The 26,360-nt window shown below is 40.9% G+C and overlaps 1 protein-coding gene across 4 annotated transcripts in view; it reads right to left on the bottom strand.

The window, feature by feature from the left end:
• Window positions 1–2,365: 2,365 nt before the first annotated feature.
• The window catches only part of trappc8 (trafficking protein particle complex subunit 8), a 40,262-nt gene continuing 16,267 nt past the window's right edge, over window positions 2,366–26,360 (bottom strand). For 3 of the 4 annotated variants that reach the window (XM_018747944.2, XM_018747936.2, XM_018747927.2), the window contains 17 exons: window positions 24,709–24,933; window positions 23,962–24,070; window positions 21,409–21,603; window positions 19,419–19,573; window positions 19,017–19,091; window positions 18,700–18,808; window positions 18,211–18,368; window positions 16,991–17,442; window positions 16,235–16,385; window positions 14,083–14,179; window positions 13,096–13,164; window positions 12,946–13,004; window positions 12,441–12,632; window positions 10,502–10,603; window positions 4,831–4,973; window positions 3,524–3,613; window positions 2,366–3,053 (listed from right to left, as the gene is read on the bottom strand). In XM_018747944.2, coding sequence (XP_018603460.2) covers window positions 2,819–3,053; window positions 3,524–3,613; window positions 4,831–4,973; window positions 10,502–10,603; window positions 12,441–12,632; window positions 12,946–13,004; window positions 13,096–13,164; window positions 14,083–14,179; window positions 16,235–16,385; window positions 16,991–17,442; window positions 18,211–18,368; window positions 18,700–18,808; window positions 19,017–19,091; window positions 19,419–19,573; window positions 21,409–21,603; window positions 23,962–24,070; window positions 24,709–24,933 — 2,616 coding nt within the window. In that variant the 3' untranslated portion in view covers window positions 2,366–2,818. Of the gene's footprint in view, window positions 3,054–3,523; window positions 3,614–4,830; window positions 4,974–10,487; window positions 10,604–12,440; window positions 12,633–12,945; window positions 13,005–13,095; window positions 13,165–14,082; window positions 14,180–16,234; window positions 16,386–16,990; window positions 17,443–18,210; window positions 18,369–18,699; window positions 18,809–19,016; window positions 19,092–19,418; window positions 19,574–21,408; window positions 21,604–23,961; window positions 24,071–24,708; window positions 24,934–26,360 lie in introns of those variants that run through there. The other variant, XM_018747953.2, reaches the window with a different exon arrangement.

Here is a 26,360-nt window from a genome sequence, read left to right on the forward strand (position 1 = left end):
GCATACATGTTTGTATACGCACAATTACGCTAAATTTTCCACTGAAATGTGTTTTAGACCACTCGAGTTTGATTCTGGCTATAATTTTATTTCGTGAACGTTACATTAGTATACAGCGTGTGTCATTTTCGGCACGAATTTAGATCCTCGCTTTAAAAGTGAAGCATGACATTAACATCATAAAATTGAAATGAAAGTTTCAATGTTTTGACACTGACTGATTCGACGAAATAAAGCGTCTGTGAATCTGAAGGGGGGCGCAGTATCGCCGTGGGTTTGACTGGGTCTTGCTCTCAGGTGGGTCTGGGTTCGAATCCCGGTTGGGTTGCCTTGCGACGGACTGGCATCCCGTACTGGGTGTGTCCCCTCCAGCCTTGCGCCCTGTATTGCCGGGTTAGGCTCCGGCTCCCCACGACCCCATAGAGGACAAGCGGTTTCAGATGATGTGTGAGTCCGGAGGACCGAGGACTCGTTCCTATGCTCTTCGTGTTGGACTGGTTCAACCCTCTGAACACCTGGACGAGTGATCTACTGTTGCGGGGGTTCTCTTCTATTGACAATCATCAATACTCCTGAAGAGGTGTCTTGGTTTTACTGTTTGAACGACTGCTGTTTTACATGTGGCGATCATTGATTCATTTAGCAGACGTTTTTTCTCCAAAGCGATGCACATTAGTTCCTAGGCTAGTGTACAGCCTTTGATATTATTATATATATAAATGTAATATATTCGATACATAATGTAACATCTTAGCCTGTGGATGTTGATCGTAGCATTCAGCTGACACCTTAATATCGAAATCAACTCATAAATGTGAGCTACCTGTACAGAACAATGAATGTAACATACACGGAAATGTAGACGCGCACTACACCACGGTCAATTTAGTCGCCAGTTCACCTTAACTGCGCGTCTTTGGACTGTGTGGGGGAAACCGGAGCACGGGGGGGAAACCCGTGCGAGCAGGAAGAAAACATGCAGATTCCACGCAGACTGAGCAGGGATCGAACCTGTGTCCAGTCGCTAATCCCAGGTTATTCGAGACACCAGCTCTTAACTCTTTCGCCGCTCCCGATTATCATTATTACGTATTTATCGGGCATTTCTGCCAGTCGCGACTTTCAAATATATCTGATAAAAACTGATAATGAACTTTACAATGATTTGTCTATTTATACAGGGTGGTATTCTTGCTGTATCGATTCAGAGTAAGTACCTTGACCAATGCGCCGCCATGGGTATTACAGAAGGAACAAGACTGGAAGCAGCACAAAGTCGCCAGAAGCCCACAGGAGAAGTAACTGCTGGGTCTCATCCCCGAAGAGCTGTCACTTCACCCGCATTGTTGCGATGAGTTCGGTTCGGTGTGAAATATACTGCCGACGTACACCTGTGTGATCGTGGAAAGAACGGCTCCAGTGCGTTGTTGAGTGTGTCAACCTTTGAACAAGAGGTGCACCTTGAGGTATCCCACAGTGTTTTGTTTTCATTTTTTTTTTCTTTTAAAAGAATTAAAGTTACAGGGACATTTGCAGACGGAGAGCGTCCAGGTTTTTTAGCAGTGACTGATCGACTGATCGAATTGATCTTTTGATGGAATGAAACCACGCCTCCAAAGCTCGCTTATTAAAGATAAAAATATGTTAATATCTTTTGGAATTCAGCACTGCCTAACTTATAAGCATCTACAATGCTTGTGTGTGAAATACAGAACACCCGCGCAGTGACAATGTGACACAAAACTCTGAAGCTCCTTTTCCAAGGGACACACGAGACAGGTGTTCCGAAATGTCCAAATCAATCACCACGATTTACCCTTAAGGCTTCCAGTGAAAGACAAGTATGAGCTGCCGAACAAAAGAAAGACCTCATCAATTTTGGCGGAAATATGATAGAAAACAAAAAAAAAAAAGTGCTTCACAACAGGTATTGGTTACGTTTTATTCTATTTACAGTAAATTTGTTATAAATATAATACATCATTTTCTGAAAAGCCAGTTTAGATACATTTAAATAACCGCTTAATCAAGTGGTGAAGTTAAGGAAAAGGAAATCTGTAGAAAATTAAAATCGTGCTTGGAAAAAAAAGCACAGCTTTCACAATTATACCGAGATTCAAGCAGGCTCATTGCAGAACATATATATATATATATATATATATATATATATATATATATATGTGTGTAAAAAAAGTGTTTAAGATTTTTAGAACTGAAATTAAAAAAAAAAAAAAAATCAAGTCCCAAATTTTGAGACCAGTTCAGTGAACCAGTTTATACAAATATTCAGCTGGCCTGATAGGTAGAGGTGTGTGTGTGTGTGTGTGTGTGTGTGTGTGTGTGTGTGTGTGTGTGTGTGTGTGTGTGTGTGTGTGTGTGTGTGTGTGTGTGTGTGTGTGTGTGAGAGAGAGAGAGAGCGCGCAGGGAAATTATCCATTACCACCAGAATTATTCTTTCACAATTACTCTCAAGGAAGACAAACAGTTTGGAACTAAACAGTGCTGAATTTCTCCATCTCTATATCTTTTCTATTTTATACTGAAAAAAGACCAAAAAGTTACAAGTTGAGATGAAAGATAAATATGCTTACAGAAATAATCATTACTCTGAAATGTCCATAATGCTTTCAAGTTGGAACATAAAACAGGTAAGGTTTATTTAAGACCTGATAACTGCAAGTTTACAAGCATACTTTGTTGTAGGACTTTTCATTTTTGCTTTTATTAAGAAGTACAAAATCACCGTCTCCAGTATTGTGTCTGTGTGTGCGCATATGAGGAAGGGTGGCTCGGGCAGAGTCAGGATCCCACGTAAGATTCAAATGCTGTTGACGACGATGAGAGCTGGCATGGAGCTCTGCTGGGAGGCCTCACACGTGGAGTCCTGGTTGGCGATCTTGGCGAAGACACGGTGGGTGCCCAGGTTGTACACCCCAGCATGTATGAAACAGGCAGTCAGCTGAAGCTTGTGCACCTCCTGAGCTTTCAGAGGAAGCTTGTACTGTGTTTGGCCCAGCCAAGTGAAGGACCCATGGATCTCCAATGTCTCTGGGCTACAGGAAAACAAGGCAGAAGGGGGAGGAACATAGTCCATGAAGCTGCTTTGAACAGTGGTAAAAAATTTGCTCTTTTGCCGTCCTGGGTGTGTCCCCTCCCCCTCCGGCCTTATGCCCTGTGTTGCCGGGTAGGCTCCGGTTCCCCGCGACCCCGTATGGGACAAGCGGTTCCGAAAATGTGTGTGTGTGTGTGTGTGTGTGTGTGTGTGTGTGTGTGCACGCTTTCTTTGGGCGGTAGCAATAATTCCAACCACTTCTTCACTCATTCTTTGGGTCTGTGTGCCACTTCCTGTTATCACTGCTGGATGGCTTAGGAACATGAAATGCAGCCTCAGCTATACTACTCATCATGGGCTTGGAAAGCATACTTTAACTGAGCCCCTTATGAGCCCAGGTAGTCAACACTCAAATTTCTCTTTAGATGAATATGAAGCTGTCAACACTGGAAATTCTGAAGCCTAGATTACCTGGTAGCTTTATGTCTCAGATCAATGACGACATCCACATCAACCATGGAGCAGTTGGAAAGGGTCAGAGTGACGGGTACCATGCAGAGACTGCAAGCAGAAAGAGGGAAGTGGTAGCTGATATGGTGCTTTCATACTATCTGGGGAAACATTCAAGCTCCTTGCTGGTTCCAAGTCTTTGTAACATGAGGTATTTCCTTATCAGTTTCTCCAAAACTCAAAGCAAGCTAGACACTTGGGAAAGGAGACCACTGCAGATTCTGGTGAAGCTAAGGCCCTCCTCAGTTCCCATCCTGCCCCACATATGGATTGCACTCTTTTAGACTGCTGCAGAATTCCCCGAAATTGATCCGCATGACAGTTTCCAAAAGAACATTTTTTGGTTTGAAATCACTTTTTCGGAACCCAATTAAAGCTATGTAATATTCACTACAAGTTATATGACGAGCCTTTTCTTGGTTTCATTACCAGTAAATTTTCATTTATATCTTATCTCTAGGTTCCCGTTCAAATTAACTGAAGTCATTTATATCTAATGAGTGACTTCACAGAGAGGAGGAAAAAAGTCAGAGGGTTAAAATCGAGAATCGCTCATCCATTTTCAGGATATTTTAATGTCCTACGAAACACTACCAAATTAATGGGGACCAAATGCACTTTAGAATAGCCTATACTGCTCTCCTGACATGATGAAAAGCTTGGTATTGGATATGTCCTCTGTGGTGAATTGTACCATTCTTCACTATAAGTGTGCTTTATTTTTTGCCTTTATGATACCATAAACACCAGAGGAAACCAGGTCATTTCAATTTGCGGGCAGGGCTGAGAGGGTTCAGGCAAAAAAAGCAGTTTTTGTGCTTACGTACCTGTGGATGGTCTTCCTTTCCTACCAAGCTTCCAAGACCCTTCAACTGACAACTTGAATAAACTGAACACCAAAATTTTTCGAAGGTTTTGATTAACCTCTAATAATCACTTTCTATACATATGGGGGGAAGCTGAGTGGAAGCCATTTCAAGCTCAAGTGATAATATTTCACCCTTAAAATTACCTTTGCAATTAAGACCTAAAAAGCCTTCTCTCTGTAGAATGATCCACTTAAACCAGTACAATCTGCACATAAGGCACAAGAAACCAATTTGTGCACTGAATGTACGGTACCTAGAGATTCCGTTTCTACAGATGAGCCCTATGCATGTAGCTACAGTCAGATGCACTTTGAATTTTTAATCAGATAAAATATGTCCATGTGCGAATAAATGTAAAACAAGTAAATAATTTTGCCATGTAAATAGAAGAAATCTTACCTTTTCTGAGGAAATGGGTGGTCGTAAGACTCAGGGTAGTGAAGATTGGTTTTGATCAGGTGGGAGAGCTGCTCTGTGGATGGCCTGACGAGTGGAGGGGGGAGCTCTGGCCGAAACTTCAGCAGCACCATCTCCTGAGCTTCCTGCAAACATATACGGCCTTTAATCTGAATGCAACAGTAACACACTAATAGAGAGGCTGGATAGGCTAATGCATGCACATTTTTTTGTACTTGGTAAAGCTTTTACAGTATATGAAAAGCCCTTTAGAAGTCTGTACTGAAGAACTGATAAATTGACATATTTCAAATGCCCTACTTTCCCTTCATGACTCAAGAACTAACACCAGAGAGGAATGCAGATACACTTATCAACCTTCTGATGATTGACTCCCAAAACGCCCTCACGTGCATACTATAAAAAGCCACAAGAATACATAGGCAAATAAAATCTCTTCCCTAAAGAACTTCCTTTGCCTTATACATCAATGACTATTCTCTGGATATTGTTGCTATGCAACCAGGCTTTTTTTTAAAAAAAAAAAAAAAAAAAAAAGTCAGGCCCAATACATTCTCCTCCATATGTGCACAGAAATGGAGGGAAGCAGGTAAAAATTTAAAAAAAAAAAAAAAAAACCATGTTTATTTTTATTTTCACTGCCAAGCTATTTTAAACCCGAGGGAACACTTGCAAAGTTAAGATGTTGTAGAATATATAATGATTTTAGATGTTACAGCTCACAGGCTTTGCAAAATAATATATATATATATATATATATATATATATATATATATATATATATAAATGAATGAATTAAGAGTAAGGAGATAAATCACAGAAGCAAAATCACATATAAAGTGCTCAGCCGCATATGTCACGTAAACAAAGTTCAAGCACAAATTGGCAGCAGGCCAGAATCGGGCAGCATTGCCAAGTACGACACCATACCAGATGCTAAGCTTTTGGGGGGAGGTTGATATGACTTCCATTACGGCTCCGAAACGTTCCTGCATTGTTTAATTTGACTGTAACTAGCATTTGAGCAGATCAAAAATGAAAAGGACAATAAGAAGAAATATATACAAAGCATTTTTGACATAAAAAGAATCATACTTAAAAGCACTTGAACATAAATCGCTATTTCAATCTGCATGTGCTGCATTTTTGGCCAATTTTTTTAAAAAAAAAAAAAAAAAAAAAAAAAGAAAAAAAAAGCAACACCTTCCTTATTCAGCAATTTGCTGAAATGTCCAGGGTGAGTATCCAGATGTTAACAAGAGCAGGAGAAACTATTAGGATGATTTTTGGTGTAATTTTTAGAATGTTTACATGTCATATATCAGTGGTTTTATTTAATTTTTTGTTTGTTATTATTTGTGTCCCACCCTGGGTGTGCCCCCTCCCCTCCAGCCTTGCGCCCTGTTGCCGGGTTAGGCTCCGGCTCGCCGCGATCCCGCTCAGGACAAGCGGTTTCAGTCTCTGTGTGCGTGTGTGCGTATACACACCACACTGAAATGCAAATTTTATCCCATTAGAAACCAGAGAGACACAAAATCTGGTATTCGGCTGAGGCTTCCAACAGAACAAATTTGCCTCCAAGTACCCATCAGATCCACCATACTGACTTCCTCAAATCTGAACTTCATAAACTGTGATGGGCATAAAATCCCCCAATCCATCTTGACTATGATCACCAGCAGATGCAACTGACATTTTTCCTTGTGACCAGTTCCCCAGAACATGACTGACAACATATTGCTAGGACAGTATGTTACTTATAGTCTAGTTTCTGCTCTGTCACTACAGTGCTGTTCTATTGTGCGAAGTATATTATACTTCATTGTATGTATGCTGTTGTACCCTCGTGCATTACTACTTCAACTCTAGTGGGAATAAATCAAGTACTACATACAGCTGGCAGTTGTGCTTTACGGTTTGCCGATTAATTTTGTTACAGATGAGCCCCCCCGCCCCAGTAGTGCCAGAGCCAATGTTACCTGAGATGCTTTTCAGTAAATATTTACTGCTACAATAGGCACCCACTGGCATTTTGCTGTCTTGATTAGTCACTGCATATTCTATACAAACATATCCATTCCAAATCAATAATGTGTTGTAAAAATCAAGAACTTTTTACTACAATAATTTGCTCCACTTATGTCCAAATATTGTCCAAAACTAGTATACCACCACAGCAGGGAGGTTAAAGGTCACAGTTGTTACTTACAAAATAGTGCCATGCGGTGCCTTTTTGGGCAGTGTAATGGCAGTCAATTCAATGGTCCTCCATCTCAGAAAGAGCAGTGGAATAAAATTGCAGTGATTGGCAGCTATGAAACTGAGGAAGGTGAAACTCCTTTTAACAGTGTGATTTATTATGCCTCATACATGACTTTTTAAATTCACACAATTTCTGTTCTTTTATCTTCAGCTGGACAAAGTGATTTTCCTTCTCAATGATGTCTTTACTCCAGGGGATAAAATTTTGAATGTCTGAAATGTTTAAATGTGAGAAGATCATACCAATTATGCATTCAATGCATTAACTATAAGTTCTCTGATGCCAAAAAATGTACCATATTGCAAAAATTAACCATATGCACAAAACATTTTTCCTTTGAATGATCCAGGTTCATGATTGTTACCTCGCAGTACAGTTATAAGCAAATAAATTAAACATAATCACTTGGAAAGCTAAACTATAACAGTACACCTTGTTGGAAGGAGTCACATGCTGTCTCCCACTCCCCAAGGAACAACTCCTTACATTATCAACTCAAAAAGGAGAAGGGACAACAAGCTTCTTATTACAATGATTAATAGGTCTTACAACTCTTGGGGACAACCATCTTTAAAGCAAGAGAAACTGATATTGATTGGTAAAATGGGGATGTGAGACATAAAACAAGCAAGGAAATTCAAGGATTTTTTAAAATCACACTCAGGCCTGAGGGTAAATTTTATTATTTCTTTCATTATCTTTTGATATTTGTTTACTGGTGGTGGCTGCAGCACCAACAGATGTATATAGGGTTGAGAGCACCTGGTTTTAGAAGAGAAGGGAACGCTGAATACATCCCAGGATAAGGAGAGGCAGGGTTTCAGGGAGTGAGCATTCAGTCGAATATACAGAGTAGAACACGGGGCCATGGATAGGAGTACTGTGCTGTACTTAAATGCTGAGGAGACTGGACTGCCAAATGAATAGGGCTTTTAGAATGATTTCTGTATTAGCACAATCCTCTGCATGAAGCATCCAGAGCATGGGAAATTACCCTAGCCGGGGCTCAGGAGGGACAGATAACAACCCCTTTTTCCAAACAGAGGGAGAGGGTGTTTGAAAAGTGTGTGCATTATTTATGTATGCTAGAAAGAGTATCTCAGTGTGTACACTATGTAAGTATGCAAGACAAAAATAAAAGTGAGTCTGTGCATGCTCGCAACAGCATCTGCCTGACCATGCATGCATGCATGTACAACTCATTTAGTGAATAACGGACAGAGTCATGTGAAAAAGAAAGTACACCCTCTTTGAATTCTATGGTTTTATGTATCGGGACATAATAATAAAAAAAAAAAACCATCTGGTCCTTAGCAGGTCTTAAAATTAGGTAAATACAACCTCAGATGAACAACAACACATGACATATTATACCGTGTCATGATTTAACAAAAATAAAGCCAAAATGGAGAAGCCATGTGCGGAAAAACTAGGTGCACCCTTACTGCTTCCATAGGAATTAAGAGGGTAAATAGCAGTCAGGTGCTGCTAATCAAATGGCCTGATTAACTGATCATCAGCAAGTGTGACCACCTCTATAAAAGAGGAAGTTTTGGCAATTCGCTAGTCTGGAGAACTCAGGTGTGTGTTAACACAATGCCAAGGAGGAAAGACATCAGCAATGATCTTAGAGAAGCAACTGTTGCTGCCCATCAATCTGGGAAGGGTTATAAGGCCATTTCCAAACAATTTAAAATCCATCATTCTACAGTGAGGAAGATTATTCACAAGTGGAAAACATTCAAGACAGTTGCCAATCTTCCCAGGAGTGGATGTCCCAGCAAATTCACCCCAAGGTCAGACTGTGCAATACTCAGAGAAACTGCAAAAAACCCAAGAGTTGCATCTTAGACTCTACAGGCCTCAGTTAGCATGTTAAATGTTAATGTTCATTACAGTCCAATTAGAAAAAGGCTGAACAAGTATGGTTTGTTTGGAAGGGTTGCCAGGATAAAGCCTCCTCTTACTCAAAAGAACATGGCAGCACAGCTTAGGTTTGCAAAGTTGCATCTAAACAAACCACAAGACTTCTGGAACAATGTCCTTTGGACAGACGAGACCAAAGCGGAGATGTTTAGCCATCATGCACAGCACCACGTATGGCAAAAACCAAAACACAGCATATCGGCACAAACACCTCATACCAACTGTCAAGCACAGTGGTGGAGGGGTGAGGATTTGGGCTTGTTTTGCAGCCACAGGACCTGGGTACCTTGCAGTCATTGATTTGACCATGAACTCCTCTGTATACCAAAGTATTCTAGAGTCAAATGTGAGGCCATCTGTCTGACAGCTAAAGCTTGGCTGAAACTGGGTCATGCAACAGGACAATGATCCCAAGCACACCAGCAAATCTACAACAGAATGGTTGAAAAGAAAAATCAAGGTGTTGCAATGGACCAGTGAAAATCCAGACCTCAACCAGAATGAAATGCTGTGGCAGGACCTTAAAAGAGCAGTGCATAAACAAATGCCCGCAAACCTCAATGAACTGAAGCAATATTGTAAAGAAGAGTGGGCCAAAATTCCTCCACAATGATGTAGGAGACTGATAGTCATACAGAAAACGATTACTTCAAGTTATTGCTGCTAAAGGTGGTTATACAAGCTACTGAATCAAAAGGTGTACTTAGTTTTTCCACACATGGCTGCTTTATTTTTGTTAAATCATGACACGGTGTAATATGTCATGGGTTGTTGTTGTTGATCTGAGGTTGTATTTACCTAATTTTAAGACCTGCTAAGGACCCGATTTTTTTTTTTTTTTTTTGGTCCTGATATGTAAAACCATAGAATTCAAACAGGGTGTAATTTTTCACGTGTACTTTTAATTTCAGCTTTTAACACGGAACAGCTTACTGCATGCCAGAGAATGTGAGGAATTTCTTCATAAACTGAAACACAAGCTTAACAGCACACTATGGCTTCAATTTAGCGTCAAAACTACAATTTATCTCAGCCCTTTAAATCTCGCTGTGTAATGTTTTAAAAGGATTACTGCAATTTATGTGGAAATGTTATTCATCTCTGTGGGGCCAAGAGAGCATAAAACAATCTGGAAGAAAAGCAGAGGCAGACTGAACTTTATCCACTTGTTTTCCCACTAAGCTGTCAAACCACAAGCAACTCAGAAGCAAGTTAACTCTGAGCAATGTCAATTAACTTGTGTTTTATGTTTTCCTCTGTTACTCTCAGAACTTATAATTCTGAAAATGCATTACTGGTGGTTAGTCTCATTACCTTTACTATTATATTACCCCAGAATATTTTTACATTAAGAAAGCTTAAAAAGCATGCAGTTGAAATGTCACATTGCAATGACATGCCAAAGGATGAGCAGTTGCTCTATATAAACAAAAAGGGAGACAAAGTGTACCAGGAGTGTAATACCTCCTTCTGCGACAGGGAGCACGCCTCCTTTCCGATGGTCTGCAAAGCAACGTGAAGTTGGCCCTCCAGGATGAGCTGCTTGTTGTCCTCAACAACATACGCCTGCAGGAGCAACGCCGGTGTAGGAACACACATCAGTCAGCAAAAGTAACACACAAAATGTTTTACCTATTTAGCAGAAACAGACTCCAAACTGTTCACTGATTTGCATATCTAAATACTGGAGACACCTAGAACCACAGCAAATTCCTTGAGTGAGTCAGCATACTGGCCAATAAAACTCATTCCGATTCTGATCTTTCTAATGTATGACAGCTACGTTTTGTCGAGCCCTCTGAAGTAACACTGTTGAGAATTGTTTTGTATGTGCCTCTTGGACATCTCTTCATGGATGTATGATCACCACCTCCAACTCAACCTCTCCAAAACAGAGATTCTTTACCTCCCAGCTGGCCTATCCTCCTGTCACGACTTCTCGATCAAACTGGACAACTCACTCATTTCGCCTAGCTCCTTTGCTAAGAGTCTGGGAGTAACGACTGATGCGAGTCTGTCATTCTCTCAACATATCGAAGCCACAACCCGGTCCTGCAGATACATCCTGCATAACATTCATAGGATCCATCCCTACCTCACTACTGACTCTGCCCAACTACTTGTCCAGGCCATGGTGACTTCCCATCTGGACTACTGGAACTCTTTTGCGTGGCCTTCCTGCTAATGTCAAACCTCTGCAGCTTCTACAGAATGCTGCTGCACGAGTCATGTTTGATTTGCCAAAGCGCTTCCATGTATCTCCTCTACTCATCTCTCTGCACTGGCTTCGTATAGCTGCCCAAATCAAATTCAAAATCCTGGTTACTGTGTACAAATGCATCAGTAGAACTGCTCCCAGCTATTTACAGGACTTGATCAACTGGTACACCCCAGCCAGGCCCCTTCGCTCTCTACTGCTGCTCGCTTGGTGGTCCCGCGCACGAAAGGCAAAGCTCGGAGTTTCTCGGTCCGTTGTGGTGGAATGACCTTCCCCTGTCACTCAGAACTGCAGAAACTATTTTCAAGAAGGGTCTGAAAACCCACCTTTTCCAGATCCACTTCGCCCAAGATCTTTCCAGCTCTTCTATGGTGTAACTGTTCACGCATCGTAACTCCATAAGCATCCCCAGATACAACCTTTATTCAGCCATTACTCTGGTATTGTATTGCTCATTTGTGTAGTTTATAATATTTTAAAAAAAAAAAAATTGGTGGGAGGGTATCAGGATTTGTCTATCCTGTGTTCCCTACTACTTGCTGCACCTACTCGAATGATAAATCTCAGTGCAGCAAGTGGTAGGGAACAAACTAGGTTTGCCTGAGACTCATGTCTGCAGCTATGTCTCCTTCCCTCGATGTAATGCATAAATTGTACTTTTTGCTGAGATGTATGTCGCTTTGGACAAAAGCATCTGCTAAATGAATAAATGTAAATGTAAATAAGCTGTGTCAGCAATCATACAGCTGTTGAATATTTAAAGAAAGAACTATATCCATTTCCTTGGTCATGAGTATGCAGTCCAACTTTTAATGGACCACAAAACATGCCGCCTGAATTTCTTCTTGAAACATTTTAACTAATAAGGTGCATTTGCAAAACTGCTGCAAGATGGCAGCCAGTAAAACTCCAGCACCTCCAGCTGTAGCATCCCTGAGCAAGGTACTTACCCTAAATGCTCCAGTAAAACTACCCAGCTGTATAAATCTGTAGATAACTGTAGATACCTTAACATTGTAAGTCACTTTGGAAAAAAGTATCATCTAAATGAATAAATGTAAATTTAAGATACAGTAATCATTACCAAACTGGTGGGCCCAAGATGTGTAATGTTAACACTGTGGATGAAGCCTATCAGGTCCAGTGTTTTGGCGTTTTCATAAATGTGTCGTTGGGTCACGTTACCTTCCAGAGCACGACGATGTTGAGGTCCACTTCGCTGCACTTGCGGACCACACTAGCAATGTCACCCTCGCTGTCACTCAAGCTACCAGACTGGCCAAAGGACACTCCCCCAGTGGTGAATCCCTTTTTCAGCTCTGTGGTCTGGCATCTCCGGAAGAAGAAGTCAGCGCACGGAGTGGTGGAGCTGATTATCTGATTGAGGGAGAGAACAACATTAACTCCCAGTCACTGAAGCCAGTCAAACTGACCACTGATGACGAGTAAAAGCAATTTCATAACCTTCCACCTAAGATTATACTTTTAAAACAATCAACAGGTTTTGATTATAATTTGCACAATGTGTTTCAGTATACATGTAATGTTTATGGTTTTTTGGGAAATACTCCAAAGGAAACAAACATTTCAAAAAGATTTAATGTTGCACAAGCTGTAGATCAACACCTGTTTCATCATTTTATTTTGCAGGAATGGAGATTAAGGCAGCAGAACTACAGACAAAAGTCACCTGCTCATTTCCTAGGTTTATGTCAGCAAATGTGTACCTCCCTGCTGCGTTTGAGGTAGCTGAAAAGGAAAAAAAGGCACAGCTGAGCATTGAATGTAAAACAATCTTATTTTGCTGACTGTCAATGCAGTTTGTTTCGGAGAGACCTACCTTCCTGGTTCCTGCACTTTATGGCTCGAAAGCACAGCTTTCCCCTCTCCCTGCTTGTGAGCTTAGAATCTGTAAGAACAGGAATTTGTCATAAATACAGCAGAAGATCTGGCCTTTCAGGAAATCATAACCTTTCCATTTTGTAAAAAACAAATTTCAAAGCATCACTACTGCAACGGTGATTTGTAACTTGTGTGAAAATATCCCGACAATCCTGAGAATGCTTTTTCAAAACACATAACACATTATTTTTGTTTTAAAAAGATTCAAAGATTAAGTAAATGCTAAAACTATTTGTAGGAGAAATCATCATGGCAGCACATCCTTTGTGATAGTGTGTGTATGTTGTATAAGTATAAATAAAGCATGAGCCTCAGTTCAATATTTTAGTGTAATGAATCAATCAGGGTGAACCAGTCAGAAGCAGTCAGAACCAGGCTCAGTTCACATCAGCAGTATCCAGATGCAGAACTCATTTAACGCCTCTGGCTGGAATCGATAAGCCTTAGCTCTAATCCTGAGTTCCGTCTGAATAGCGACATATTCCCAAATGTGATGTCACCACTGCCTCCCTACATATCACCCAGTCCGGTTTTAACAAAGCACCCCCCCACCCGTCCAAGGAAGCTTGTCACACTTGCTAACCGGTTTAGTGCAAACAAATTTCTCACTTAGGAGCACCACAGTGTCTGTCAGAGAGGCCAGTCTTGCAGAGAGACGCTCATCTCATTGCCCTGGCAGGCCACAATGATGACTGGTCTCATCCAGTTATGTCAATGTAGCACAAACACAACAGGAAGTACACCCACACGTGAACAGGAGTGGAAATCAAGTGGGAAACATAATATGCAAAACTAAAGAGGAAAAACTTCAATATAAAATGTATTGATGCAGGAGAACTTTTGGTTCATTCATCAGAGAGGTTTCTTTTTTGAAGTTATTTTAGTACACAAGAAAAAAAGAGGAGGTGGACAAAAGGGGACAAACCTTTGTCTCCAACGGGATTGATACAGCTGTGTAGCCTCCACTGTTTACTGCAGCTGGAGACTTGCACAATGTGGAACTCCCGCACACCTGCCTCATTCTGTGGAGGAGGAGAAATGTGTCAGTGCTCCCTCTCCGTCGCGCGCGCGCACACACACACACAGTTCTTTCTCTCTGCCGATGAAGGACTGTCAAACTTTTCTAGCGGAGAAATAAAAATTTTCCCCATCGTCCTTCTAACAAGCACACACAGCTGTAAACAGGTGTCATCTCACATTTCACAAAAACAAGTACGTCAAGAAATTGGCTCACACCGCAATATCTGCAGTTGATCTCATATTTCTCACACATACAGTACTGTCACAGCATGTGTACGAGCGAGTACAGTAATCCATTCTCAACACCAGCATACTAATTCTATCTTCAAGGAGTGAAGAAATTTAAATAAATGATCATTTCTTTGCTCTGCCTTTATACACTAAACAGAGGGCAATGATACCAACTTTCACAACAAAATAAATTTATTGAAGTGTAACAGAGTTGCCAGTTTATTAGGTACGCCCCACACCTTCAAACTGACCGTCCCAACAAGTCATACGTTACATGATTGTGGTGTGTGGTATAAATCAGGCAAACAGGCATTTCTAGCTCAGTTAATGTTCAACTGAGCGTTGGACTGGGCGAAACGAGTGACCTTAGTGACACTGAGCGTGCCATAATAGCTGGTGCTAGGTATATCTATTCTAGCATATCCCGAATGGCTGTCGTGGGCTTTTCACACACAACCATTTCAAGGATTACCGAGAATGGTGCGAAAAGCCAAAAAAAAAAACAAAAAAAAAAAAAACAAAAAACAAAAAACTACCAGTGATGGGCGATTCTGTGGATGAAAACAGCTTGTGGACCAGAGGAGTCAAAGGAGAATGGTGAGAAACATACAAGCACACAGGCCACAACCAGTCAAATCACAACCAAATTCAACAATGGATTGCAGAATGTCCTCTCAAAACAGGAGTGAATACAGCTGCTTGGGCAAACAAATCCAGGTTGCTTTTGCATCACGGTGATGGAAGCATCAGAATTTGGCACAAGCAACATGAGTCCATGGAGCCATCCTGATCGATATCAACAGTACAGGCCAGTGGCAGCAGTGTGATGGACCCTGACGCACACTGACATATGTCTGAACCTCAAGGCAATCTAAACATTATAGCTGACCAAATTTATCCCTTTATCTATACTTAACAGACTCTTCCAGCATGACAATACACACGTCACGTATCAATGAATGGTTCCGGGGATATGACAGTAAGTTTTCACTGCTTCAGTGGCCTGCACAGTCTCAAGATCCCAACCCTATCGAGCATCTTTGTGACAAGGTGAAAAGGGCTGTTCACAGCAAGACTGCAGCTGTCCAGTTTGCAGTAACTGCACAACAAAATCATTTCCACATTCCAACACTCCTGAACAACACATTCAGCTACTAGAATCCATGCCCAGATAAATCATGCTGTTTTGATGGCCAAAGAAGGCACAACAAGTGTATCTTATAAACTTGCAACTGTGTATACTGAGAAAAGAAGAGTTCTATGTATTATTTGGGGGAAGATTTCCCTAGTTCTGATGGGGTGTAATGGCCAGCCATGTTCAATACCCTCTCCACAAATGATGGCAATGAGCCACAATTATGCCTACCTACCATTATTTTACACAGTGCAGGCCACACAACAGGCAGTAGAGGATTATGTGCCACAACGGTGATTTACCAGTGAGGAAAACCATGAGCCTGCAGGCATCCAGGAAACCCCTAGGGGGCACTGGCGAAGGAGCTGGTCAACACAGCAGGAAGTCTTTAAGCTCAGGCAGAAAGATATTTCTCTCCATCATGTGATTCTCAACCACCATGACAAATAAACAGTCAGGATGCTGAAACTAGCTTGAGGATTATGACCCATCAACTGATCAGTTTGAGCACCGTAACAGATTTAGTTATTTGGGAGACACACACAGACACAAAAAAAGCAACCTTGAACAGTTTTTTTTTAAAAAAAAGACAACTTTTTTTATGTTTATACACAAAAGCCCTCTTAGAGAAGTGGTAGCTTGGTTAGAAAGGGCCAGTCTTGAGAAGAGCCTGGCAGAAGAATGTACTCACGGTGTTGATGTTCTCCACATCCACAAACACCAGCATGCTGCCATCACGCTCCATGCTACGCTCGGGCAACGTGTTGCTCCGGCACGCTGTGGCCCGGACGCTGAGGGAACGACTTGCACATATGATCGCTGTGTGCCGCAGCACACGGTGGCTTTGGGACAGCATGGCCAGGATCGAGAGGAAAAAGAAAAGGTTGTTGACACAGTTAGGCAAGTAGAGAGGGAACAGAAAAAGAAGCACAAAAAACTGGTGAGAAATGCCATTCATCATGTGTCTCAAAGAATTCATTTCAACAAGAAAATTGAGATAATTTTACCTCATAGGCAGCGTTTTAAAAAAAGTTTAACTCGGATCGACTTTCAGGAGCTCCAGCATGAAAAATAGGATTAATCCTTAAGAAGTTTAAATTAGGCTGACAATGTATAGAACTCAAATCGGAAAGGAGTGTTAACTGCAGGAAGAACCCAGAAAAGTATGGCATGAATGCACAATTAGTTGTGCTGGAGTCATCTGAAGTACTGAGGGAACACACTCTGAATGATAACACCCAACCTGACATCAACACAGGTTTCTGATGAAATGTAATGAAGCATGCTTGGACCACCATCACAAGGTAAGATAATGAAAAAAATACTAATTCAGAAAGAAAAATCTCAGTTCTTGGAAATCATTACTCAATGGAATGTAAATGGCACCCTGGACAATGTCTTGGGCCCACAGAGTTCATACAAGCCTTCCTGCCTCAGACTGTCTTACCTCATCTTGGACGTCTTCTCTGTACTCTCATAGTAAAACAGGAAGTTGATTTCATGCACACCCTCCCTGTCTGGTCCCCGCAGCCACATAGGTAGTTGAATAGAGGCTCCAGGCTGGAGCACAGAGTCTGGTAAAGGGATGTCCACCACGCCAGGTTGCGACCCATTGCCCCCGGCACCAAAGTCCAGAGGTGACACAAGTGTGGTGGCAACAGCCGAGGAAGAGGAGGAGGAGGATCCTGTCACCACCGTCTTATAGGCGCTGCAGTTCTCAGAGGCCCCAGGGCTAAGCGGTGTCAGAGCTGAGGTATGGCTGCCGAACGTAAAGAATTCAGGCCTTTTGGAAACCACCCTGAGGCCCGTTAGGGGTACCTTGCTCACATTGGCAAACTCGACATATGCCTTCCTGATCTCCCCACACAGCAGTGCAGTAGGGAAGTTGATGAAGAAAACCTAGAAACAATAAGACATAGCATTGGGGTGAGGGTGGTCAATCTTAACACGCTGTAGAATTTGTCACAGTAAGGATTTGTTTTTCTTGGTTCACTCAAGGGACCAGGAAGATTATTCAAGTCAAACTTCCAGTAATTACAGGTTAACTAGAAGTTTGACATTATAAATAGTGTATCAGTGTAAGTCACCTTGGTGAATAAGATGTGGGCTGATAACACTACATAGTGTTCACTGGAAGTTGCTTTGGGGAAGTGTCTGGTAAATGAAATAACGTAAACATAAATATTAATAGTATAATTTCAATGTTAAGAGTGAAATAATGATCTTCAATTTGAATTGTCCCTTTTGATTAAAGGCCTTAAATTACTTTGGTTTCACTTGGTTTTAGCCCCTGCTTGGCCCAAGACAACACATTCTGACCAATAGTTCCTAAAAAGGTAACCTAAGGGTCTTACACAGAGTGCCAAATCAATCAAAACATAATGCTGGAACCATTTACATTTATTCATTTAGCTCATACGTTTCCCCAAAGCAACAATGTGAAGCTACCTAGGTATTTACCCATTTATAGAGCTGGGTCATTGTCAACTGGAGCCAATTCGAAACAAGTTCCTAGCTCAGGGGTACTTCAGCAGGAGGTGGGATTTAATCCTCCGAGTCCAACAGCAGCAGCCCCAACCACAATGCTGTTGACCACAACTGAATGTGCCACTATGGGGGTTGTGGAGTAAATAGAGGTGCAGGGGCCACAAGCTGTGGGGTGCTTACTTCAAGCAAAGGCATAGGGGGTGTGATGATGGGATCCAGCCGTCGGTCAGGTCCATGTCTCACAGAGGTTTTCTCTTCCTTAGTGCTATTCAGCCGTGGACCCTGGATCTCCAGGTCCTGTCGACCCCGAACAAACATCCCATCGCTGAACACGCTTCCTGAGTTACAGTTAAAAAAAGAAAAAAGAAAAAAGAAAAAAAAAAAAAAAAACACAGGACAGAAGAGAGACTCTTATACTTCCTTCCACATTTAGCGGGAAGGGAAACAGAGCAGAGAAATTACACAACTGTCCTTCCAATATATGCCAGAAGATATGCATGTATGGTCCTACAATGTATGTCATTATTTCCCAATTGTTGCCATTTTTACCTGGATTCATGTTTACCCTGCCTGAACTACAAAGGATCTACCATCAAGACCAGTTTCCACGAAATAAAGCACTTGTCCCCCTAAAAGATCTTGGAGAGACACAGAGAAAGACAGACATACCTTCTACCTTAGTCCCATCATCACCAGGGGAGGGAGCAGCACCCAGATTGTACACGACCCCCCGGATGTGCAGCTCGCCTGTCTGGTGTGGTAGCAGCTTCAGACGAGCCTGGGTAAGAAAACGGGGGGATTATGTTCAATAACCAAGTGCACATGCTACCAACAAAGAGCAGAGGTCCTGTTCCATTGTTCACATGGAACCCTATAATGAGCAAGGAACTGCTATGAGTTCTACTTCACAGTCAGTTTCCTTCACTGGTGCTGCACCCACAGAAGGCAAATCAAGTTAGGATTGTGTCACTGCATCAGGTACCTACCACTTTGGTTTCTTCTGGATTCATGCAAAACTCTGATATAACTTCAGTAGTGATTAAATCCTTTTGCGATGATGTCTGCAATGCAGAAAACCAAAACAGCTGACTATAAAACACAGGATACATAACCCATTTTATAAGTGGATCATCTATATTTCTTGGGTTGTTAACAGGACATGAAGCTATAATCATTATTAATCACATTTTCACAGAAAGCCAGCACATGGAAGTTGCGCAGCCCTTGAGGGCAAAATTACTCATTAATAACAGTAGCCAGATTTCCACTGAGGATCTGGAAATTAAACCAACAAACTCAGAGAAACAATGTTTTTTTTTGTTCCAGATCAATTCCATGATAGTTTTTTGTACACAGAACAGAGAACTGGCCTCTAGAGAGTGCTTTACCTGCACATCCTTCTCGTTGCTCACAATCTCACTGGCCTCACTACCGTGAGGCAGAGTGAACTCCTTCAAGGCAAACTTCCACAGCAGTGAGAGGTCAGTAAGGACTAGTGACACTTTCAGCGGGTTTCTGAAGACAACTTCAACAATGATGGGCTCTGAGGACAAATGATAAAAATCGAAAAAACATGCTTACAAATTCCCCCCGCGATGAAGTCCAGCCATTTTATAACACAGTATCTAAGGTCTGTAGGGTAGGGTGTTATAGTGAAGGGAAAAAAGTTGCAAGGGCAAGGTCAAAAAGTCCTTTGAAAACTCATTCTGAGACTAAAGCATAAAGCAATGCAATGGCCATCGCTATTGCTGACTTCAGAATAGAAAAATCATTCTTTTCATACTAAGTGAATAAGTATGAAATATTTGGTGCTTTTAATGACAAACGTTTTCCATTTCTCTTGTATGAAGTATCAAGTATCAATTTCTATGCTGTTACAGGCAGTGTTCACAGTAGAACACATAACCTTCACATGACAAGAAATCTTATTTTCTGTGCATGCTGCTAGCTCCCGGAAAATGTTCCGTTAAAGTTCAAATTATAGCAGGTTTAATAGGAAAAACTGACTCTGTTATCATAAATACAAACAATTAACCATGTTCAAATATATCTCACTGAAAATGCAGAAAAAAATTTTTAAATTAATTTTCATAGATTAAGCCATTTTTGCAAACTTTAGAAGAGTATAGCAAGTACTGATATTTAATTATGTTAGTTATGTAGTTATTTTACAGCTAATAAAGTAAAAAAAATTGTAAATTCTTCCTTGATAATCATTGTTCTGAGGGGAATGGAAAGATAGATAAACATTTTCATTTTTACATTTATCCACTTAACAGACGCTTTTGTCCAAAGCGACTTACAGCGGATACTATGTAGTGTTACTAGCCCACACACCCTAGTCACCAAGGTGACTACATTGCTAGATACACCACTTACAAGGGGTTACTCATCCATGCATCACTCATGGACAACATATACTCATACCTTGTGTTACAAACATTCGAGTTACGGATCCGAGGATACATTTCCCAGATTATTTTAATAGCATTTTCTTCAGTCCTATATTTTGTAAAAATTCTTTGTTGCACAGTGAAAATGACCGGTGCTTCCACTTGCTGCGGTTACATGGTAGCAAAATGTACCAAAATAGAATAGAAAGAAGGATGCTGTTTTTAGGGGTCAGCTTCACAGGGCTTTTGCAGGACTGTCAGCATATTTTTTACAGTATGTATCTAGGTATATCAGACTTCTAGAGAAACTACCATGTACTTGTTTGATTGAATGGATAATAATATAAAATGCCCAGATTTTAATATTGCACATTCATGTGATAAACCGGTCTCATTTTCACCATCAATTTTGTTTTGTCCTCATTCACAATTGGTATTTAAGATCACTTTAATTTGTTCTCTCCATATTATGCTCCATTACACTCCTAAACCACCTGATGCACAGGAGGAACATGACACTGTCTTGCATGTACAGAACATAAACTAGTTTGTGGAGGTAACTTTTTTACTGCCAGTTACTGTGAAGTAGAAAATTTTAATGTTAGTTGAATTTAGGGGGGGAGGGGGAAACCCACATTCTAGACTAGCATCCTGTCCATGGTGCACTGTCTTATGCCCTGTGTTTCCTGGTCAAAGTAACTTGCATTGGAGAAATACTTTAAAATGGGTAAAATAAATAAGTCTTGCGTCATTTTAGCTTTAGCTGATTTTTTTAAACAGTACATAACCTGTAAATAAAGCAAGGAACATCTCTAAATTTTTAATGATTGTGATGTAGTGGTTGGAGTTACAAACACAGTTATGTTCCTAATATGTTCAGGTTCGAGTTTACTGAGATCAGTTAAAGTTACTTTCTGGCATGGCCAAAAGAAAATGAGGACACAGAAATAAAGTAAAGAAATTAGAGTTAGACAGACAAGACTACCTTCCACGACGGCTAAAGGGAACCGCATGTTGTCCGTCTGACTGTTCAGGCAGTACTGGGTCGGCTGGAAGGTGACGGGCAGGACACCACGGTTGACGATGGCCACTACCTGCTCTTCCAGTTCCCGCCACTGCTGGGACAGCTCACGGTCATACTCCTGATCTAGGCTGACATGGCTGGCGGCCTGCTTCTCACCTGCGAGTGGGAGTTCAAAGAGAAAAAGGTATGGGTGACACATAGAACTGAATTTTTGTTGTATCTTATGTTAATTCTGAAGTACTGGATGGAAAAGCAAAGGTCACCTTAATAAAATGTACACACAGTACAGCCAGATTCATTTTGTATAAGCAAAATTAAACATTGTTAAAATACATGTCCCATCCACTCGTCACTAAACTACATTTCTTAAGTGCGCTCTTTGATTGCGTAAGGTTTATTGTTTTCCAAAACCCAGGCTTACCCCCTTAACCACTGGTGAATGGAGAAAAGGTAATCCCTGCCTAGATCACATCACAGGCTTCAGTCAATTTGGTGACCGACCCACTTTGTAGATGCAAAGACTGACCCTTCAGCTATAGTCTGAATTATTTTGGTCTTATGTCTTATTCCCACATGGTACTTCAGCAATACCCTCTTCAGACGCTGTGGTCCTTGAACACACTTCTATAAACATGTAGATATTCCACATGAATTATCACTTTCCTAGACAGACTGAAATGGTTTCCATAGACTTTACATTTGAGGCAACCGTCAAGGTTTTCTTCAAGTGGATATTCGTCTGAGGGTCGACAAGAGCTTTCTTGCCCTATACACTTCAGTGCCTTTATATGTTCATTTCAGGGACGCATACTTTAAACTCAGCCAGCCAGTAAGCAGGCCCTTTTGTTCAAAGATGACAAATACTTAGTTCACCTCAGGTAAAATTAATTTTGTGTGCATTTGAATATCAATGAAGATATGACAGCTTTCATATGAGACGGAAAAAGCCAATAAATTCCAGTCCTCACAGTGATATTCTGCCATGAGCCATGTGTTATGCTGGATATTTACCCATTTACTCATGCTGAACGCATACCAAGCACTAAATTTTATAACAGCAGCACACCGTGTTTGTAACACAAGGTGCGACAAGCATCTTTAACTTTCTAAAACACAATGTGTGCAATGGACCAAAAAAGAAATCCAAATATAACATCAAGAAGAGTGGACACTGCCTAGCCCTTTGAGACTGGTCACTCCTCATCCCCATTTTCGATATTGTGTTGCCTATAATTACTTCTATTACATGGATTATACCAACTTAAACCCTTCACAAGGAAAAGGAGAAAGGCTTTTTTTTTTTTTCCTTTCTTTCTATTGTACCTAAAGTAGCGGTTCTTGGTATGGGATGCACAGACCACTACGGGGTCCGTGAACTTGGATAGGTTTTAAATAAAAATTTAAAAAAAAAATAGAAAAAATTGAAATCTTCATTTTCACTAACCTCGAATTGAAATTTAGCATTCCCCTTCAATTATGAATGTATGCAATATTAATATTTTGATAAATTATATTGAAATAGTTCCCTTTGTAATCTTTTGCATTTGATGTATTTAACTGCATTATTCTGAGAAGGGGTCCACAAGCATCAGACTGCCAAAGGCTTCAGACTGTGTCAATGGCAGAAAATAGGTTAAGAACCCCTGTACTTAAGTGTATACAAACCTGGACAGCTGAAGTTTTATCTCCAAAACAAAAAATAAAATGATAAACAAGGAACAAAAAAAAACACTACACTGTTTCACAGTAAAGATAAATGCACTGAATTTTATGTTCGACATCTTTTTCAGTCATATGAATCAAGACCCTTGACCTGTGGTATGTTTTCTCTCTCAGCTTCAATACCACCAGTGAATAATTAACTCTACTGGCATGACTTTCTCAAAAGTTGTTTCATCTTTCAAGACATTTTTCCTGTTAATTTTTTTTCTCCCTCCACCTTTATTTCAGCTCCTATGACTTCATCGCCAAACATTTTCCAGTTTACTGGTTCCTTTGGTTATGTTAATTTTCAGATTTTAAGGACATCTGCATTTATGTCACTGCAGTTTTCCCTTTCACACTGCCTTTTTATTGTCCACCTTCAAACAGTTGAGTGTTCAGTCTTCATAGCAAAAAGTGTTGTCAGTTAATTTCATTGTGCTTACACTGCCTAACAAAACAGGTCATTATCGAACATGTCTTGTTTCTGAGCATCATTGTCTAAAATGAAGAAAGCCTTTCGACCATGACAGAGATTAAGGATGCCCACATTAACTAAAGTACAAACATTCTGGACCATGAATATTTTTTTTTTAGAAGACTGACAAGTTAGCTATGTATCTTATGTGTCACGTGGTTTTTATTTTTTATTTCTCCTCCTCCAATAGCTGTCATATGAAAGCAGAACAGAAACCCACATGGTCATCAAATTGCTTTTGACATATCTGGTTTTCTCCATTTACTCAGCAAAAGCAACAACCGCAATCACCGAAAGCAATTTTCTAACAGAACATTCTATATTGATGGGCAAACCTTCTGCCAGCCTCCTGTCATGACCAAAGAAGACCCTTGTTGCAGAGCTCTGTATGCAAGGAAGGGGCAGCTGGGGCAGACTTGCCTCTGCGGATGCCTGACTCACGTTCTGCAGGAGAGGCAAGCAAAATAAGCTGACACGTAGCAGGTTCACCACGTCCAAGAAAATCCAAACCTGAAGATGTTTATATTTAAAACTGGTTCAGAGTCAGCAGTCTAATATATGTACCTTTGAATGGCTGAAAAGCGTGCAGTGCATAGGGCATAACATTCTCTAACAGGACAGCCAGCATGTAACATGAACAACTTGCAGCTGTACGTTTTAGCTCACAGAACCAGACAAACAGCTCACCTTAACAGGTATGGAATTAATGAAGAAATTCTTATAAAGAGCACTGGCTTTCATGTTTACAGATTCCTGATTTCATAGCACGGGTTGTTACCTTTGAGCAAAGCTTAGTAAAACTCCTATGGCAGTCTCCAGACATGTAAATATTAAAAGTATAAAAAGTTATATCATTTATATATGTATTCAGTAATTAGCATTTAATAAATTTAATTTTACAGAACTTCATAAACTAAACAATATGAACCCTTTCTTGGCAGCAGAAGCACTGGTAAAGTGGCAGAAATATTCATATATGATGTTACCTGCCATTAAGTAAAGTGCTACCCAAGGCAATGAATGCCAATTAATCACACCGGGCTATAGTCCTCCCCCATATAAAAGTAGCAGAACCTTCGAACCTTGTACACATAGAGGTACTCCCGAAGGAAAGCGCCCTGCTGCGAGGCAGCCTGCTTGCTGTCATTGAGCAGGATGTGTCTGAATGCAGACACAGCGTTTTCAGGCTGTCGAAGCGTGAAGGACTGCCTTCCAATGATGAAGTTGATATGGTCCTCAGCTAGGGACCAGCCCTTGCCCCTGTACACCTGCATGGCCTGGCAGTAGCACCGGAGGGCGTGCCGCTTCTGTAAGAGGGTGAAAAGCAGAGGAGCAGGAGGATTAACACAACGAGGACTGCAATCTGCCACTTTCAGGTCAACACCAACATATACTGTACTTGTTGAGACCATCTAGACTTGTGTCCATCTTTGCTCGTTCAGTATAAGGCCATTTGAACATTTGCTTAGAAGGCTGACGTTACAGGAAACATACTGTCCAAACTAATGCAAACACTGGCTCACCTGTCAGTACCTTTTAAACAGACTGATTTGCACTGTGGAGAGCCCTTAATAAGGACAGCTACAGAGCAAAGAACTACTTGAGAGGCATAGCTAGAATACGCTGACATTACTGAAGCTTTGAGCAAACAACAATAGAACCACTCAGGTCATGAGATGCTACTTCAAAACTTGTCCCCAGATTGGTATGCAGGATCTGGTTGGTCTTGGAAGGCATGGAGTTGTTCCTTTCCAGATATGTTACGGATGGCACGAATGACTGTTTCTTACACTTTGTGCAGAAAAGTGAAGGGCACATTTACTTAAAGATACAAACAAAATAGAAAGGACCTCCTAAAAGTTTTCTCCCCCAAACATAAAGAATAACAGGGTGTAAACAACCCTTTTTTTCCCCAGGTCCAAGCATTTGGAACAGACAAAACAAGTTTGCTCTGCTGAATGGTGCTCGGTTGGACAGAAAAAGATGTCTGTGCCCAATTTCCCTCAAGGAGCAGCAGTTAGTGCTGACCCTGTGCATTTGCAGTCTGTTGACCCTCTAAGTGGGGAATTAGTCCAGGTTCAAGGACATTCATTGAACAGTGATGTCACTGTATTCATCTGCTTCTCAGGATACAGTGACTCATTTCTCCTGCAAGACAGGAAAGCAAACCCGCAGATAAGGTGTGTGTCACATCCCCTGCAGTCTCTCTATGAGATTTCTCAATAGGGTGTATGGGATGAATCGTTCCCACTGTAAATTATGACATCAGTGCAAGCTTACTCAAAACCTGGTGAATAAGACCGGAACCAGAGGCTCCAAACAGCAAAGGGTCATGTTTGCTGTATCTCCTGCCGCCTTATTACTATTAGCAAAAATTAAGTTTTGTTTTTCTGGGGAGGTATAAAATAATCTGTTCCATTTATGATGACAAATGTGAGACAAAATATGTTCCAAAAAAAAAAAACGACACTTCCTCTGTGTACCAAAGGCTCTCTTCACAAGAATTTGCACTTACAAGCAAAAAAAATCTCATTAAAAACTTTAAATTCACACCTGCAAGAAATGCCATAAAGAGTCTAACCAGATACCGAATTCTCTTTAAAAGGTAATATTACTTTGCTATGATATATTAATTTATTGCAAATGACACCTTACAAATAGTTCAGCAGAGAGAGGTATGAGTATTATGAGTGAAATGAGAACTATTTTCTTTAGTAGTGTTGTATAATAAAAA

Source organism: Scleropages formosus, chromosome 19, assembly GCF_900964775.1.
Source record: "Scleropages formosus chromosome 19, fSclFor1.1, whole genome shotgun sequence".
NCBI classification, from domain to species: Eukaryota; Metazoa; Chordata; class Actinopteri; order Osteoglossiformes; family Osteoglossidae; genus Scleropages; species Scleropages formosus.